Source organism: Rutilus rutilus (assembly GCF_951802725.1).
Source record: "Rutilus rutilus genome assembly, chromosome: 8".
In the NCBI taxonomy this organism is placed as follows: Eukaryota; Metazoa; Chordata; class Actinopteri; order Cypriniformes; family Leuciscidae; genus Rutilus; species Rutilus rutilus.
The window spans coordinates 17,771,050-17,791,269 of NC_140222.1; the positions used below are offsets into that span (position 1 = coordinate 17,771,050).

Consider the following 20,220-nt stretch of genomic DNA (forward strand, 5'->3'; position numbering starts at 1 on the left):
CAATAGTGAAGCAGACATGAATATTTGACATACAAAACACGACACGTGACACTCAACAAATTAAAAATATAAAAAAAGGTATTACAAAATAGACCAACAACACATACTTCTAAAAGATACCAAAAAATAAGTTCAGCAGCACAGATAAAACCAACTAGTAAAAAACGTACTCCACAGCACAATCTATTCATGCTGCATTGCATGCTGGGTACCTTCACATATGCACTGTAGAAATAAGAGTATGATATTGTTTACAGTAATTTGTGTTACCCACAGTAAAACTAAGCTTTTTATAGAACAATTGTGAAAATTATTTGTAAACGTTATATATGATTAATTTGCAGTAATGCAATCGTTAACATAATCGTGAAAACTAATGTATCCTCCTGGGACCCTGGAATAGACTTTTGTCTACTGTAGTGGACATTATATTTTAGTGAATTTCTCTGACATCATACACGTCACATGTCACAAGATGGGTGTCCTGTAAAGAGTACATACAGGGCTTTTCAGAGACAACAAATGTTTGGAGGTTTCACCCTGAAAACAACTTCTCCATGGTCTTTAAAAATGCCTGACATTAATTTAGTAATCAAATCTAGCACTCTTATGGAACTATGATAACATACTGTAATTATAATTTAAATTGAACAACTTTTCAAACTGTATTAAAACCAACATCTCAGGAAACCGTTATGGGGTTTCAAATTGACTTGCTGTTACAGAACAGGGCATTGATTTAAAAAATGTCCACTGTAGAGGACATCAGGACTTAAATCATGTTTATCAGGCATTTTGGGAGACAAAAAGTGAATATGGAAATAAATTATACCACTGAATATTCCTATGAAATATTATATATTATTATTAAAAAGGTTGCTAATTATTACTCCAATTATTATTTATTACACTTCTTTTTTCATTAAATGTTGCTCCAAGAACACATTAATGTGCAAATTAGATACAGTGTATAGGCATTGCACTGAATGAGAATATTAATTTATGGCCATTTTACACACATATTGCTTAAAGTAAAATGGTATTTTTTAAACAACTGAGTCCAGGGGCTTATACCATGAAGCCGGTTTAGGCGGCTACCCAGCTAGGCCTATGTTTCAGTTTAGTTTCCACCAACCCTGGGTTTTAGGTACTACTGTATGAAAGTAGCTCGGCTTCAATCGGAGTTCGTCGCCATGGTATCTTACGCTGCACGGCTAACCTGCTCCGGGGCAGGTTATGTTCTGGATTCAAGATCTCAGACTGAAGTTTGACCAATCAGCTGAGAGCAAAGTGACACGTCTGATGCGATAAAGTCACTCCACCTGTTTCTGCTCCAAATTAAAGGTCACTACACAGCAAATGATTTTTAAAGACAAAATCGTCTGGCTTATAGTAATGCTAATTTAGAATAATACATTTGTATGATTTAAATATTATTTATGTAATTATTATACCCTAAATCAATCACAGGTACAATTTTAGTTCATCTATTATTACGCAGAGTTTAAATGAATACATATATAAAGGTCATATAAATACGCTTTAGAATCAATAGATGAAGCTATAAAATGACTACATGTTCAGTTCTCTCTATACCTTTATCAACTGTAAACTAACTTCGCAAATTTTACTTGCACTGATATACAGTAGCGAGACTTTTACTTTTAGTTGTCCTCTTATAGACAGCTATTTTCTTCTTGCTGTGTAAATTTGTTTAAATTCTTAATATTTTAATTATTTTATTTAATATGTGAATCGCGCTGCTTCTCTCGCGAGAAATGAATCGCAGTTTCACTATTTCTCAGCCTGTGATTGGTTGTTCGCTACTGATGTCACGTCTAAACTCCTAAACTCAGGATCAAAGCCTGAGTTGACGATCAGCATCATGGTACCAACAAAGCCTGGTTGGATTGGGTTGGTTTTGTCAACTCGAAACTAATCCTGCAACCCTGAGTTTGTTCAACTACCATCATGGTACAGGCCCCTGGTGTCCACTACAGAGGATATAGGCCTAGCATAACATGAATAATTTTTTTTTTTTTAATATATATATACAATTTGTTTCTTATGCTCTAAACAATGTGATGAGATGAGAAAAAAAAATAATTCTCAATCTCAATAGGGTATGACAGGTCAGAAATCCACAAAAACTATGCATGAATGCTTGATTTGTTGTTGCCACCAGGGCTAGACTGGCATTTTGGCCAAGACTGGCCCACTACATATGATAAAACAAAAAAATTCGCGCTATTTCTCTGCACAATCCTTGCGTGACAAACACTTATTTGGCCACAATTGTTATTACTATGATAAAAGAAACGTTAAAGTATCACACAGACATACCTTTGCTATTACCAGAAAAAAAGAAAAAAAAACATACTTGTTTTGACCAATGCATTACACTGGCACTAACCCAGCGTCACCAATTAACCTAAGCAATACAAAACGAATGGGCCGCCGATGTACGAGTTTTATGGGCCGTTAAGCCAAAAAAATAATAAATAATAAATAATAAATAATAAATTATGAGATGTATCGGCCCAAAAAGCACGTCGACCCACCGGGCATTTGCCCAGTATGCCAGATTACCAGTCCGACTGTCCAGGCATGGTTGCCACCCCTTAAAGTCCACTTGCCAAACTATAAATAACGTTATAATTCCGCCACTGAAACACTCAAATACGTCTACGTCAAAGTAAAAACTGAAATTAAGTCATACACTTACCGCACAGTAGTAATAAAAACAAAACGGGATTTAAAGTGCTCTTCATACTGTTGTAGATTCCAGATCCAAAATCTGATTTCGATGGAAATTAATAAATAATCCACGTAAGTTAGCTGCTATTGTGTTATCACCCACCAGACTGACAGCGACGACTGTTAACAAAACCCACTAAACCGAGAGATTTTAAAACCAAATGTGACTTTCTATTGAATCAATTAATGATTTGCAACGAAAGAAAAACCGCAAGTTATCACATTCACAGACACTGGACTCTTCTTCTTCTTCTTCTAATGGAGTTTTATGGCGGTTGCAAAACAACTTTTTGTGCATTACCGCCATCAACTGGACTGGAGTGTGAAGCACTAATAAGCGTGTAGATAATGTTCTTTGGGGTTTCTCTCTCATTCTTGATTTCCATTTGAATTTCATTTGAATAAGTCAATTATTGGCATTGGAAATATCCACGGTGGTATACTGGATATTATAACGTTTGGGCTAGCATCACAGTCTGCAATACTTCTTGTGCTTCCCTGTGAACCCTCTATCCCAAGCTTTTAATGTTTTTGTTCCCATGTTCCCAGCATTCTTCTATCACTCCCTTTACTGGATAACTCTCTTTATGACCTTTTATATTAACCCAATAATTCAGTCTTATTTTAGGCCTACGAAGGTTTAAAGGAGCTACACCAACTTCTAGGGTGATATCAGCTAAATTGGGCCACTTTTTGGTAAATGGTTTGGGACAATAATACAATACCATATATGCCTTTTCCATGTGTTTTTATGATTAATAATCACTGTTTTTGATCATTTTGTGTTGAAATTATGTAATAAAATATAATTATTTAGGCCCTACAGTTCTTGAAACATCAGCTGTGCCAACTTTTTTTGCATGAGCAGTTTCAGATAAAATGGGCCAGTCAAACTCCAAAGGGAAATAGTAATGTATCATCAATTTTAATTTTAAAACACAATTGTGTTCATAGCCACATAACATTTAAAATGCATTAAACAAACATATTCATATGTGCCATTAAAAAAAACAAAAACATTTTGGGTGCAAACCCACATATTCAAATGTGCAATTAAAAAAGTCAATTTTGGAACAGCATAGATCAGTACTGATGTCAGTGGTGTGTGTGTGTGTGTGTGTGTGTGTGTGTGTGTGTGTGTGTGTGTGTGTGTGTGTGTGTGTGTGTGTGTGTGTGTGTGTGTGTGTGTGTGTGTGTGTGTGTGTGTGTGTGTAACTATATAACTATTTAATTAAAAATATACATTTACGGGTTGCTTTACATATATCTATGTAAATATATACCTTAGATGCATTAAGCAGGGTAAGAAGATGTAGAAAGATGCCACGAAAACAGTGAGCATTAGCTGTTAAATTGTAACATATTTAAAGATGAGTTTAGCAAAGGATGATGATGTATCAATATGTGTGTGTGTGTGTGTGTGTGTGTGTGTGTGTGTGTGTGTGTGTGTGTGTGTGTGTGTGTGTATATATATATATATATACATATATATATATATATATAAAATTATGGGACATTAATGGAAACGTGACTATTATAATAGGCTACTTATTATTTAATTAAATATAGTTATTTAGTTACACAGACACACCCTCACACACACACTCACACACATGCACTCAATCACATGTTTGTGTGTGTTTGTGAGTGACACAGATGATGGCCCATTTTAGCTGAAACCATGCGGCCCACTTTACCTCAGTGGGTTAAGGTAAATTGGGCCGCCAAGAAAAACATAATGTTTTCAAAAAATATGTTCATATACCAAACTAACAGTATTATTTCTGATTGATGCCATCAAGACAGATATTATGCATAGTTTTTTTTTATGTGCATGTTTTTTTTTTTATATAGATTTATCGTCCTTATAATATTTTAGTTAGATTTGGTATGCCAGGCTACTTACCATGCAGCTTTCTGGTGCAGTCTTGATTTGAATAACTGCCCCGCCCACCACAGCAACCATAAACCAGTTAAATCACCTGTTACTTGTCAAATACAGTCATGACAACAGTTTGAAATCCTTTGCAGTCATTGGCTCTAAATTCCAGAGGGGCTAGGACCCCCAAACCTTAAATGGCCCATTATACCTGATGGCCCATTTTACCTGATATCACCCTACCTGTAAATCTACAATGGGAGATGTTCTGAACGCACCACGGCATATTCTTAAAGCTTGATTTTGTATTTCTTCAATCTTTTTAAGTATAGTTTCGGTTGCAAATCCATAAATTATACTTCCATAATCCAAATTTGATCTGATTAATATATTCTTTTCAACGAAAATCTACAAGTTCCCAATCAACCCCTGATAAACATCTTAAAATATTTACTCCTATTTTAGATTTTATTTTTTTATTTTTTACATTTGCATGTATAGCGAGGTTCCATACACCGAGATATTTGACTACTGAAACTTGCTCCAGATCCATGCAGGAGTTTTCTTCTTCTTCTTTGTAACGGCGGATCGCAAAGTTACTTACCGCCCTCTGCTGTTTCTTCTTCTTCTTCTGTTGTTTATATGGCGGTTGGCAAACCAACTGTAAGGTGCATTTTCTGCAACCTACTGAAATGAGTATGGAGCAGTAGCCTACTTGCTTTCCTTTAGTGACTGAACTAACTTTTATCGTTCTCTATTATATGCTGTACATTCCAGCAATGTATCCACATGTATCACAATTACCAGTTTCATGTTTCCCTATTTTATATAAACTTTGATTTAGTTTTGTATAATCTTGTCATTATCACATCCTTTTTAATGTTATCAACAGTTCTTCTTTCCACCCCCATATTTCTGTATAGGCCTACTATACTGATGCCTTCCTCATATTTCATAGTGCCATATCCTCTGCAGCCTCTTTCACTTCAGTTCCCATCAACCCCTTCATTTCCTGTTTACTCATCTGCACTCTGATGTTGATCTCAGTATCCTTAACAACGTCTTTGCCAGTTTATCATTCGCCTTTACTCCGACATGGACTGGAAGGGCTGGAACCCACAAACAACTCACCCTTACACCTAAGTGCTTTATGCCCTATCATTTCTGTAATGTTTCACATACAATATCTTGTCTTGCTGAGGATGTTCCACTTGCCAAACTTTCCAGAGCTGATTGTGATTCTGTACGTCTGCTGTTTGCATAGACCAAAGACTTAAATTTCTCTGTTTTTCAAAGGTATTAAATATAGAATATAAAAACATAGGTAAAAAGAAAAGAAATAATGAGACAGCACAGAGTTTGCATTTTTAGGTGAACTATGTCTTTAATGAAAATATTTTGCATCCACACTATAGATTTGATGAAGCTGGTTTGCGTGTATGAGATGAGACGTGAAGTGTGCATAACTTGCACAAGAGAATGTGGGTACGTAACACTTTATTTACATGTCCTTGTTACATGTTACATGTATTTACCATAGTAATAACAGTAAAGTATGCATAGTTACACGCAAATACCCCTCAACCAAATACTAATCCTACCCGAACACTAAATGACTTTTTAATTAATATTACTCAGTAGGCCTACTTAAATATAAAATTACGCTGTAACAATGACACCTTATAATAAAGTGTAGCCAGAATGTGCCAGGTCTGAGGTCAAATTTGCTAGGTTAACATCACATCTTACTAATAAACTAGATACACATATTAATAAGCCCTAGCACAAAGAGGAAGTCAAACCAATCTTAAAATATCTCATGGGAGGAAGTCTGCAGCATCTAAGAGTCCATGTGAGAGGGCGTACAGACTCTGAAAGGTGAAGCACACTGAGCACTTCAACTCAGACTGACATCTCTCTCATCTTTAGCTCTTCTGGCGGTAGAATTGAAGTCTTTCGTTATTTGAAACGGTTCTGACGTTCAAACTGCTGAAGAAAATGATTCACCCGATTTTCCTCCATTTGTGCCTGTGGTGTTTAGTTGGTAAGTTATACTTGTTTTATGATGCACAGTGTACTATTCTAATCAGTCAGAATGGATTTTGTATTTGCTGTTAATGTCTTAAATTATGATGACTGTAAATCAACCAATCTGATTAACAACAAAATAAATCTTTAAGTTTATCTTACTTGTAAGAAAATGTGAACTTATTTCAATTATGCATTCAATAGTGTCAAATGTTTGTGTTGCACTATTTAAAAATATATATATCAAATTAGTTTGAAGCAATCATTTCTGTTTGTTCGGCAGGTGTGTTTGGCGTTGCAGATGAAGTGAAGTCAGTGTCAGGGATGGAGGGAGAATCTGTCACCATACAGCCTAATGTTTCTAAAATACAGAAAGATGATCAGATAAGATGGAATTTTGGACATAAAGACATTCTCATTGCTCAAATCAATAGACAGGACAATAAAATTATATTTTATAATGAGAGTGCTGATGGGAGATTCAGAGGCAGACTGGAACTGGATCAGAATGGATCTCTGACCATCACAAACATCAGAACCACGGACTCTGGACTTTATCAAGTCAGAACCACCAGATCAGAGACGCCGCTCAACATATTCAATCTTATTGTCTGTGGTGAGTATACCAGCTGGATTATTAAATACATAGGATATGCCCAGACAGCAACATAGTGTCGGCTCAGTCACGGCCCAGATCCGGCCCACATCTGGTACGTGTTGAGTCCACAAGTACCAGATGTGGGCCGGATCTGGGCCGACACTATTTTTCTTTCTGGGTATTAACCTTTTAACACGTAAAACAAGGTCATAATTAGTGTTTTTAGTCATAATAAGTAGTTTTGTGGTGACAGAATTTTTTGCATGATTTTACAACATTTCTTTCTTTAAGAATTTGATTCAAATTAAATTCAAAGAAACGTAATCTGCTCTTGGCGTCGTACATCTGAACAATACCCAGGCAGCAACACAGTTTTGGCCCAGATCCGGCCCACATCTGGTACGTGTCGAATTCACATGCAGATGTGGGTCGGATATGTTGCTGCCTGGGTAAATATAGCTATCTGAATCACACTCACTAAGACTGTTGACATATTATTTTTGGGCCTAAACATGTGTGTGGCTGAATTTAAGTCTCTCCTTAAATTCACTGTCATGTTTTGACAAACTCAGTTGTCACTGGATTGCAATAGGAGCTTCATTTCCATAAAGTTAAACTTTTCACGACTTTCTCTCTCTCCTATTTATATTGTGCTGAACAGTTTTTTTAAGAAAAAGTGTAGTTACACCAAGCTTACACTGATAGCATCCAGCAACTTTCTGCAAATTATTTGCAGAAAATAAATGGGCCTACAGCTGTGAGGCTCAGGTACGTATGACGTTTGTCATGACTCATGAGCATTGAAAAATGCAGATGATGATCGAGCTTCCTCTGGTTTTAGTGCGTAAATCATATTCTATACAAAATGGATGAATTGCAGTTGTTAGATATATGCTAAATATTACTGTTTGGTTGTAATTTACGGAGCCCCTAAACTTGGAACATGGTGATGGAAAAAAATATTAGATGGGAGGAAAAATTATGTCATAACTTTGCGCAAATTTTCTTGGAGGTATGTAAAAGTTTTGTGAGGGAGCACAACGAATGCAAAAGCAATGACATTTTTGGAATTTTTTTTATTTCTATTATTGAAACTTTTTCTTCCAATGTCATATTTTTTCCATCACGATGTCCATTTAGGGATTCCATAGTAATTAAGACTGTCTGTGTTCACACTGTCTTTACATTGGTCATTCAAAAAAACAAGGCTTGCACCTTTCCACTTAATTGTGTGTATATATGACGATGTTGGACCCGTACTGAAAAAATCCCAGTCAATCTGTTCAGGTACACAGAGATCTTCTGAGCTGATCTATGGTCATTTATATAACCAGGCTCAGTCGGGGGACACCTCTCCTCTAGCCAAGGCACAAACACGTGTCATTATGATTCAGGCTGCATCACAAGTCAGAATTAAGATCGGGATCGGTAGCATTCAAATATTCATCCAGTTCCTTTTGCTTGAAGATCAATCACACCAGTGGAGCCGAAGCTGGCCCTAGGGTCTGTTGTAGGGGATTATACAGTAGACCCAAGGACCAGATATGATGAGTGAAGAACTGGAGTCAGAAGTGCAGTTAATTGAAGACATTTTTTTTACTGAAGATAGTTTGTAGTTTCATCAGGCAGAAGTCAGCTTCAAGACTTATAAGGAGTTTGTAGGCCGCTCTACATATATTCACATTTCTACAACAGTTATACCTTACACCTACATCGTTACTTCAGGTTGAAGGATTCTGATTGGCTAAGAAATAGATAAACATAGAAATTGTCCACACATGGATGTATATGCAGGTGCATATCCACACTGATTATCAGGCTGACCCTGAGTTAGATATATGTTTTAACACATGTTAGGTGCCTTTCTCAAAAACATGGAGAGAGCACATGCATTAAACTGACATGTAATTCTACAAATCTCATATGCTTAAAGAAGTCATTCAAATTGTTTATGTAGAAGGAAAAATATTGATTAATACCTTGATTATTTTCACTTAATAGATATACATTGAAGCAGCAGTGGATGTCAGAATCCAGCCCTTAACTGTACAGAGGACTTGTCTGATTATGTCGACGAGGCCCTCAGAGGGAATTCTCTAGTAGACAGGATCTCTTGTTTTGGTCGTGTCTAGGTGCAGATCCAGCATCTGATCTAGATATGGACTGGATACGGCTGACTACGGTAACCTCAGGATAGACAGAGAGACTAATATCCATGTGGATGCCATTCTTCTTAAGATGTAACAAGTACATTGGGTGTTATGGGAAGTGTTCACGGTTCTGATTGATCTAATTTATGCAACCTAACAATCTTTTAACAAATGGGCATTACAAAAATCTGATAATGTGTTACGTGTATGCCAGTGTTGACAGAACCGGGCTAATACTGTGTTTCAAACATGAATCTATGTTTTCTAATGTTGCTCTTTTCTTCTCTCTTAAGAATGTCGCTGTTTTAACAGTAAAGCTGTGACCCGATTGGCTCTCTCATCTCTGGTGGGCGTGGTTGCGGTGGTCGTTCTGATTTATTAATACAGAACCAGAAATCTTCCACGGCTGCAGACTGTGAAGAACGCAGCAACAAACACTGATCGACCAGATGAAGATGTCCGTGAATGTCTGGTGCCATTATATGACAAGAACTCCTCTGAGTAACTATCATTTCAAAGATCCTTTCTTTTTTTCAAAAGCAAACAAAACTTTTTATGCTGTTTGTTTCACACTCTAAAATCTCTCCATATGTGGTGATGTTTTAGTATAAACAGACAGACATTAAAGAGTGCAAATCACATAACCGTAACTGCATTAATTTCACTTCTACCGATTAAATGTGCTTATATGTCGTGTATCAGCAAGCAGATTAATTCCACATTTAGCTTAATGTTAACTATCAATTAAAGGGACAGTTCACCCAAAAATAAAATTTCTTTCATTAATTACTCACCCTCATGTCGTTCCCAGAAAGGTAGTAAAGACATCGTTAAAATAGTCCATGTGACTCCTGGTTGAACATTAATGATATGTAGCGACCCCAAAAATAACGACTTTATTCTTCTGTGTCATTCTCCTACACTGTTGACGTAGTGTAAATGTGTCGCATGTGTCGTGGTGCTCACGTGACTAGCGTCGGCCAATAGTGAGCCGGCGTTTGAACCCAGAGATTCTACGTCAACAGCGTTGGAGAATGACGTGGAAGAGACGAGATTGTTGAATAAAGTCGTTATTTTTAGGGTCGCTTCATAACATTAAGGTTGAACCACTGGAGTCACATGGACTATTTAAAAATGTCTTTACTACCTTTCAACGCCTTGAAAGTTGCAATGACGTTGCTGCAATGACTGGTTCAGAAACCTCTCGGATTTCATCAAAAATATCTTAATTTGTGTTCTGAAGATGTACGAAGGTCTTACAGGTTTGGAACGTCATAAAGGTGAGTAATTAATGACAGAATTTTCATTTTTGAGTGAATTAACCCTTTGAAATACAGTATGTCTCTGTTAATATACAGTAGTTGCTGAAGCTCCACCTAGTGGTCTTTTTTTCACTGACATCTCTAATCTCTCTCTCGCTGTGATATTTTTGTGTAATACATATTAAAAGTTGATAAACAAGATATTCAAAAATTGATTTTTTTTTTTTTACCATACCAAATAAACATATAATCTTTAAATGATTTGGCCTCATTCTTGACCTGGAAAAAAGAACAACACAACACCATCATTCAGCTGTGATCATACATCTTTAGTCTGTTAGTCTCAATAAGATCAAAGATCAAAAATATCCATGAACAGTTTTCCTTTGTAAAGTTTTCTGCATGAAATCATGAAATCTAATATAAAAAGTGATAAAAAACCTCTTTAGCATGTGGTGTATTCAGGTTGCTTTCACACCCAATAATAACAGATCTATACACAATTCACTGGCAATTAAATTATTATTATTATTATTTTAGTAAAACAAAATCACTTCAAATTGCTTCTTGATTACAATTTAGCAGACACTTTTATCGAGAATATACAAGAAGCACTACCAGGTTATTCACAAGAAAACGGCGGCATACCATTATGGACGTGGGTGTTGCCATTAAAAACACTGTTCTGAGAAGGTTCAGAATAAAACACTGAGTGTGAAATGAGAAGACGAGAAAAATACATGAGCAGCGCTGTCACACAAATAAATGTGTGAACATTAGATCTTGTTTGATTTAGTTCGGTTTTGGTCCAGTGGGTTTCTGCTCCTTACAACCATAATGAAACTCCACAGAGCAACTAACCCAGCAATATCCGCTGCATCAGTCACTGAATCACTACATAAAACACTTTTCAGCAAGAGATGAGTTTAATATGACAATCTGAATGCCTTACATGTATTAAAACATATTTTTGTGCAAATAAGTGATCAACTAAGAGCAGACTGAGATAATTTTTTGTAGTTTATAGATCAGGCTACTCTATTTAATATTATATCATATGAGGAGACAAATGTATTCTGAATTAATGTGATTATTTTCTGCAGTATTACTATTTTAAATATGACTTAACTTTTGTGCTGTGTATGTGTTTATTGTGAATATTACTGTGTGATTAATTTAGAAAAAAGGTAAAAATGTGTAAAAACATGTACTTATTAGGGGTTTATGATATCCATCAACATGTTTTCTTGTAATCTATCAGCGATAATACATTTTGAGCTTCAGATTTAGTAATTTTTACTCAGATTAATGGGCCTATCTCTCCTAAAGACCCCGCTGGAGCGCCTACTAGTGACTAAACTTAAAAACAACAGTGTAGAATCCTTTTGAATAATCTTTAGGCCCTATTTATGTCCTGTTCACCCCTGCTGGTGGATGGTGTAACTTCAGTATCTGGAAGCAAGTTCTCCTTCAAAAAGTCCTTAAAAGTTAAAAGTCCTCAATCATATCCATAATCTGTCTGTTTTTAATAAATAAAATGATTTGCAAGCTACATACACCTTTTAAGAAAATATTACTTTATATTATAGGCTTGTCTTCATTTAAAATCTTTTAGCAGTTATAGTGACAGATATTTTTTTCTAATTAAACATCCTCTGTGGGCAGTTGTGGTGTAATTGTTAGATAGACGGACATGTAACCTACATTTCCGGCAGGGGAAGAGAATGTACATCGCTCTCTTACATTCTCATCACTCACAACTGAGGTGCCCTTGATCAAGACACTGAACCCCCAATCGCTCCCTGGGTGCTGCAGCAAAAATGGCTGCCCACTGCTCCGGGTGTGTGTGTGTGTGTGTGTGTGTGTGTGTGTGTGTGTGTGTGCACTTGGATGGGTGAAATTCAGAGCATGGGACATCATACTTGGCTACACATCACTTTCACTTTCTTCCAACCACTAGATGAAGCTAGATATCTCTAGATCATGGGGGCAACGGGGCAACCCTGCTCCTGTAGGGCCGCCTTCCTGCAGACTCCAGCACAACCTGCTCCAACACACTCACTGTTGCTGTTACACCTTTAACACCTTGATTTGCTGATTCAATTGTGTTTGATTGGGGTTGAAGCTGAACTCTGGATGGTTGCACTCGAGGAGCAGGAGTTACAGATCCAGATGGAGAGACGTCTGAATAATTATGGTGGAGTAATCAGACATTTTATTGAACTAAGTCAGTGAATAATTAAGTTTTTACTGTTTTATCTCTGAACATATTTAGTCAGATGGTTATTTATAGTGGAAACTGTCTCTGATTTTGTGCATCAGTTATTGAATATATCAGTGGTTCTCAAACTATTTCAGTCTGTAGGATGCATAATGACTCTCCTTATACTCTTGTCTGCAGCAGCCACGAAACACTTACAATTTTAATTCAACTAAACACATATTACACTATACAGTGCTGGAACATCAATTCTGTTGGTTGGTAGAAAGTTAGCACTTTCATCTGAAACAACCAGTCCTTTTATTGTAGAAGTTAGTGCAGCACCTGGACACATAATGAAATGTGTAGTAATGACCCTAAAATGGATGATGTGCGAATGTTGTAATTTTCAGTGCATTAACAAACTCTTTTCAAACTTTTTTTTTTTATCAAACTTTTTTTTTTTATTTATCTATGTGATAAGCAGGTAGGCCTAGCCTATACGCCATAGCCTACCCACTAGGAAAGGCCAAGGATTTCCGTATAACCACTTAAAAAAAGTGTGAGGATACGTTACAATTTTGTTTTGTCAGAACTTCCACACTTTCATTCATAAATTCACGCCGTCCGTGTTTGCGAAGCGACACATATCGAATCGCGGAATCCAGTCACAAATGGAACTTGCTGTATAAAGCAGTAGGCTACCGCTACGTCACGGAATTTACGGCCATTTTTGAATGGCTGTACAATGAATCAAATCTCGATATGGACTAGTGTCTAGTGAATATTAAAGTTCAAAGAGACTGCAATTGTTCTACGCGTCACAGGGAACGAGCACTCAATGTGCACCCCACTACACACACACTGAAGCACGCATGTAGGCCATAGAGCCCTGCACGGGCCTCAAATCTAGGCCCGAGCCCGGCCCTGGCCCGAGACGCTCAGGCCCTAGCCCGACCCGTGTCCGACAGCTCATCAGAATTATCAGCCCGAGTCCGACCCGAGCCCGTTTTTTTTTTTTTCACAGCTGCAGCCTGGCCTATTTGCAGCCATTAAAATATATCCGTTTTGTTAGTTATGTTTCTTTTATTTTCATTTCTTTATTAAGTTAATTTAGACAAATGTTTGGAGCATTAAAAAAATAAAATAAAATGACGACCAAGCTGAGCCAACAGCGAGTAAAACATGTTTGATCAATTTAGCCTCTCAAATCAACGCTAATACTTTACTTGGCTACAATAAAATCCATAGATATAAAACACTTCAAGCATATCACACAGACAGTTAGTTTAATGTTTATTTATTAAACCACAGTGAGTAATTTTTTTTTTGAAATACTGAGGCAGGCTCAGGCTGCTCGCAACAGCGCTCACAAACGAAATGAGCAATAGAGCAAATTAAATTAATTAAATAAATCAAAAACAAACTTGCAGGTTATCTTACCTCAAAAATGCACCACAGAACATGGCCATTCTTTTTTCCAGTAGTTTCCAACAGTTAAACGAAAATAAAGTCCAATCAAACGAAAAACGAAAAACATCAGTAGCCTAGTTTCCAACAGTTAAACGAAAATAAAGTCCAATCAAACGAAAAGTTAGAACAGTCTCTTACAGAGCATCGTGGAGAAAAAGAATAGCATCCACAGTGGAAGATTTTAACCCAGTCCTCCTCTCTTCTATCACTCTGCGATTTTTCTCTTAATATTCTCCATTATTTGCACGTGAGGTGAATCGTTGGTTGCGCTGACGGGAAACCTTCTGTGTGTGCGCGTGCTTGCGTGCGTGAGACTGTCATGTCAATCATATGTCAGTGTAATTATAAGATTATGAAAGTTATGAGGTTATTAAATGTCTTTCTATGTTTGTTCTTCTATCGTCGACGTCAACTTCTCATATTTTTTTAATTAATGTCTAAAAATATAAAAAGAAGGATAACCCAAAAAAGGCCCGAGGCCCGGCCCGCATGTGAACTATGACGTCAAAATTGGCCCGAAGCCCGGCCCTAGGGGCGTAAAAAAGTCGGGGCCCGTCGGGCTCGGGCTGAAATGCAGGGCTCTAGTAGGCCACACATGTGAACTTCATGGCAGAGCTGCTATAAGAGTCACTTCACGAGAATTTCACCATTTAATTTGATAAAAATATCGTCATTCATTCGTATCAAATACAGACAGAAACTGTAATGTCTTTACAACAACCTGTCAAAATAAAAGTTCGGTATATCTTGAAGAAATTATAACACAAATATTACTATTGCACAGAAAAGTACTTCAAGTAGGCCTTATTAAAACACACAGAAACTCAAATGTCTACAACCCACCAAAATAAAAGTTCGGTCTAACTCAAAGAAATTATGAAAGAAATTGCACAGTAAAATGTAGCCTACTTTAAAATAATAATAATAATAATAATGAAATCTATTAAAATTATATTTTAAAGGAATATCACACAAGTTTTCTTACATTTTTTAATTTAAACAGCGAACTTGCCAAAACAATAACACCTTTTTTCCATATACTGTAAAAAATACTTTTTTCCCACAAAAGCAAATTTGTATTTGTGCCTATAATGTTTTAATTATATATATATATATATATATATATATATATATATATATATATATATATATATACACCATATAGTACTACACCACTGCTGGGGACTTACTGACTGTACATTTGTATGTCTATAACTGACACACTCAGTTCAATTCATGGTCCTCTCTTTAGTACCACTGGCCTAGAGATTCATGTTAGTTTTAATAATAGAAAATGTGAACATTTGAATCATATCACGTCCTCTGCTCTTCTTTCTCATAAAGGCCTGTATAGTCTGTTGTGGGCGGTGCTACTGCAGGAGTTTATTTAAACCACTTCACTACAGACCGGCAGCACATTTAACATTTCAAGAGCGCCAGAACTGGTTATTATAAGATTTCTATTGTGAAACTCTTTTGCACACTTCTGAAAAAAAAAAATGTCCAAGGTGTTTATTTTCTTTTGTTTGTGCTCATGGAGTCTGTCTGGTAAGTATTTGTATGGCTTTACTTCAGTTTATATTATTTGTCCACACATTCTTCTGCTTCTTATTATTTTCATCATCAATGTTTCCCATAAAATGTATGTTTTATTAGACTAAAATACTTTTGTGTTCATATCGCTGTTCTGAACGGTGCCGATTTTCCCTTCCAGTAAGAAAGGTTTTATTTATTGTGAATTATAGAATTGTACATTGAAATGAGTGCAGTGAAAATGTGTTTTTCCCTGACAAATATTTAGTTCAAATAGTTTAAAAATTGCTAAAACCCTCTTTCCGAGTAACTGTTTCTGTTTGTTCTTCAGGAGTGTTTGGTGTTGATGAAGTGAAGTCAGTGTCAGTGACTGAGGGAGAATCTGTCACTCTAAACTCTGATACTGAAATACAGACAGATGATCTGATAATGTGGAGTTTTGGACACAGTCTCATAGCTAAAATCTACAGACAGAAGAACAAGACAGATGTTTCTGATGAGAAATTCAGAGACAGACTGAAACTGGATCAAACCGGATCTCTGACCATCACAAACACCAGAACCACAGACTCTGGACTTTATACAGTCAGAAGCACCAGATCACTGACGCCGCTCAACATATTCAATCTTACTGTCTATGGTGAGTTAAAACACTTTTCACAATTTCAGTAATTTAACAATGTCTGCACATCATCATTGTCATTCTTGTCTTTTGTCAAAATGTCATGACCCTTTCAACTGAGTGTAATATTTTCAGGTGTCAATGACACCAGGTGCAACCTAAGTCAGGTTCGTAGGCAAAAAAAAAAAATCTACCACAGATGTCTGACTTAATTTTGACTTCTTAGACAAGCAGTGGCTTCATGTTATTTCCTTTATTTCATGGGGATTTACTGACTGTACATCTGTATGTCTATAACTGACACACTCAGTTCAATTCATGGTCCTCTCTTTAGTACCACTGGCCTAGAGATTCATGTTAGTTTTAATAATAGAAATGTGAACATTTGAATCATATCACGTTCTCTGCTCTTCTTTCTCATTTTGAGAAGACATAAAGGCCTGTATAGTCTGTTGTGGGCGGTGCTTCTGCTGGAGTTTATTTAAACCACTTCACTACAGACCGGCAGCACATTTAACATCTCAAGAGCGCCATAACTGGTTATTATAAGATTTCTATTCTCTTTTGCACACTTCTGAAAAAAAAAAAAATGTCCAAGGTGTTTATTTTCTTTTGTTTGTGCTCATGGAGTCTGTCTGGTAAGTATTTTTATGGCTTTACTTCAGTTTATATTATTTGTCCACACATTCTTCTGCTCCTTATTATTTTCATCATCAATGTTTCCCATAAAATGTATGTTTTATTAGACTAAAATACTTTTGTGTTCATATTGCTGTTCTGAACGGTGCTGATTTTCCCTTCCAGTAAGAAAGGTTTTATTTATTGTGAATTATAGAATTGTACATTGAAATGAGTGCAGTAAAAAAATTGTTTTTCCATGAAAAATATTTAGTTCAAATACTTTAAAAATTGCTAAAACCCTCTTTCCGAGTAACTGTTTCTGTTTGTTTCTCAGGAGTGTTGTCAGTGTCAGTGACTGAGGGAGAATCTGTCACTCTAAACTCTGGTGAAACTGAAACACAGACAGCTGATCTGATAATGTGGAGTTTTGGACACAACAACAGTCTTATAGCTAAAATCAACAGACAGAAGAATAAGAGAGAGTTTCCTGATGAGAGATTCAGAGACAGACTGAAGCTGGATGAGAAGACTGGATCTCTGACCATCACAAACACCAGAACCACAGACTCTGGACTTTATACAGTAACCAGCACCAGATCAGAGACACCGCTCAACACATTCAATCTTACTGTCTATGGTGAGTTAAAACACTTTTCACAATTTCAGTAATTTAACAATGTCTGCACATCATCATTGTCATTCTTGTCTTTTGTCAAAATGTCATGACCCTTTCAACTGAGTGTAATATTTTCAGGTGTCAAGGACACCAGGTGCAACCTAAGTCAGGTCCGTAGGCAAAAAAAAAAAAAAATCTACCACAGATGTCTGACTTAATTTTGACTTCTTAGACAAGCAGTGGCTTCATGTTATTTCCTTTATTTCATGGGGATTTACTGACTGTATGTCTACTGACACACTCAGTTCAATTCATGGTCCTCTCTTTAGTACCACTGGCCTAGAGATTCATGTTGGTTTTAATAATAGAAAATGTGAACATTTGAATCATATCACGTCCTCTGCTCTTCTTTCTTATTTTGAGAAGACATAAAGGCCTGTACAGTCTGTTGTGGGCGGTGCTACTGCAGGAGTTTATTGACACTGAGTTTCACTAAAGTTTCACTAAACCACTTCACAACAGACCGGCAGCACATTTAACATTTGCGCCAGAACTGGTTAAGATTTCTATTGTGAAACTCTTTTGCACACTTCTGAAAAAAATGTCTTAAGTGTTTATTTTCTTTTGTTTGTGCTCATGGAGTCTGTCTGGTAAGTATTTTTATGGCTTTATTTCAGTTTATATTATTTGTCCACACATTCTTCTGCTCCTTATTATTTTCATCATTAATGTTTCACATAAAATGTATGTTTTATTAGACAAAAGTACTTTTGTGTTCATATTGCTGTTCTGAACGGTGCCGATTTCCCTTCCAGTATGAAAGGTTTAATTTATTGTGAATTATAGAATTATAGATTGAAATGAGTGCAGTGCAAATTTGTTTTTCCCTGACAAATATTTAGTTCAAATAGTTTCTAAATTGCTAAAACCCTCTTTCCGAGTAACTGTTTCTGTTTGTTTCTCAGGAGTGTTTGGTGTTGATGAAGTGAAGTCAGTGTCAGTGACTGAGGGAGAATCTGTCACTCTAAACTCTGATACTGAAATACAGACAGATGATCAGATCGAGTGGAGTTTTGGACCTAAAGACATTCTCATAGCTAAAATCTACGGGAAAGACTATAAGACCATGTTTTATAAAGATAGTGTTGATGGGAGATTCAGAGACAGACTGAAGCTGGATGAGAAGACTGGATCTCTGACCATCACAAACACCAGAACCACAGACTCTGGACTTTATAGAGTAACCAGCGCCAGATCAGAGACGGCGCTCAACACATTCAATCTTACTGTCTATGGTGAGTTAAAACACTTTTCACAATTTCAGTAATTTAACAATGTCTACACATCATCATTGTCATTTTTGTCTTTTGTCAAAATGTCATGACCATTTCCAGCATGGTTAATATGATTTATTGTGTTTGATAATGTTCTGTGTCAGTGACTGTTATAGAAATTACATTTTAGAAATGTATTTGCAGTACATTTTTATGTAATGAATTGTGTGACACTTAAACTTTAATTTCAGTGTAGCATGAATCCTTCATGTTGAGAGAGACTCTCACATCAAATAAAGACCAATAAAATGAAAATGTTCTTACTGTAAATTAGAGCTCTCATGTTTTTTTTTTCTCAGCTCGTCTGCCTGTTCCTGTCATATTTAGTCACACTTGTTCATCATCATCATCATCATCATCATCATCGTCATCATCGTCAAATTGTTCACTGGTGTGTTCATCAGTGTCGAATGTGAGTGATGCGACTCTCTCCTGGTACAAAGGAATCAGTATATTGTCCAGCATCAGTGTGTGTGATCTCAGCATCAGTCTCTCTCTACCTCTGGAGGTGGAATATCAGGATAAAAACACCTACAGCTGTGTGCTGAACAATCCCATCAGCAACCAGACCACACATCTGGACATCAACACACACTGCCACACATGTGCAGGTACATCTATGAAGAAGAAGAGCGAGCAAACATCATCAAACTCTGATTAATCAGATACGCAGGAAGGTGAAAATGTTCTTGAACTGCTTTGACTATATCATTTTCTTGAGTAAATATCATTTATTATAAATATCATTTAAGTGATATTTTATTCCATTCAAATAAAATACAAATATTTCTATATTACTTTTAACAATACAAATATTCTAAAACAAAAATAGTGCCTTACCCACTGTGTTTAATGACAATCAATATATATGATCGTATTGTTTTGTATTATTATAAGCCTTGGAAAATACACAATAAGGAAAAGGATTTGGATTGGGATAACAAGATACAGCTGAGAGTTTTAGCAGTGTTGTGCAGTAAACCAATCCATGTTTCATTTGTATTGTGCTTTATACAACTTCACTTCGATCAAAGGTAAAAAACAAACAAAAACCTTCTACTCTCTCGCATGTAACACTGGAAAATACCATTCATTCTAGTAAATCGGTTTGGTTTGTTTGGATGTTTCTTTTAAATAGATTCCATAA

At 36.2% G+C, this 20,220-nt stretch overlaps 2 protein-coding genes and 1 long non-coding RNA gene across 6 annotated transcripts in view; 2 read left to right on the forward strand and 1 right to left on the reverse strand.

Moving 5' to 3' along the window:
- LOC311295881 (uncharacterized protein) overlaps positions 1 to 3,065 on the reverse strand; it is an 81,885-nt gene extending 78,820 nt beyond the window's left edge. For all 3 annotated transcript variants that reach the window (XR_014628414.1, XR_014628415.1, XM_084417424.1), the window contains exon 1: positions 2,726 to 3,065. Coding sequence is in view for 1 of the 3 variants with exons in the window: in XM_084417424.1 (XP_084273550.1) it covers positions 2,726 to 2,771 (46 nt within the window). In the remaining 2 variants the exon portion in view is untranslated. The remainder of the gene's footprint in view (positions 1 to 2,725) is intronic.
- LOC311295887 (uncharacterized protein) overlaps positions 1 to 20,208 on the forward strand; it is a 515,693-nt gene extending 495,485 nt beyond the window's left edge. Inside the window, exons 1-5 of one of the 2 annotated variants that reach the window (XM_084417434.1) lie at positions 15,751 to 15,895; positions 16,212 to 16,520; positions 17,458 to 17,760; positions 18,705 to 19,034; positions 19,373 to 20,208. In XM_084417434.1, the coding sequence (XP_084273560.1) occupies positions 15,847 to 15,895; positions 16,212 to 16,520; positions 17,458 to 17,760; positions 18,705 to 19,034; positions 19,373 to 19,734 (1,353 nt within the window). In that variant the 5' untranslated portion in view covers positions 15,751 to 15,846 and the 3' untranslated portion in view covers positions 19,735 to 20,208. Of the gene's footprint in view, positions 1 to 15,750; positions 15,896 to 16,211; positions 16,521 to 17,457; positions 17,761 to 18,704; positions 19,035 to 19,372 lie in introns of those variants that run through there. The other variant, XM_084417433.1, reaches the window with a different exon arrangement.
- On the forward strand, positions 6,503 to 10,924 carry LOC311296210. Its single transcript, XR_014628525.1, has 3 exons — positions 6,503 to 6,680; positions 6,948 to 7,280; positions 9,706 to 10,924. It is a non-coding gene; the product is annotated as an uncharacterized lncRNA (long non-coding RNA).
- Positions 20,209 to 20,220: the final 12 nt, after the last annotated feature.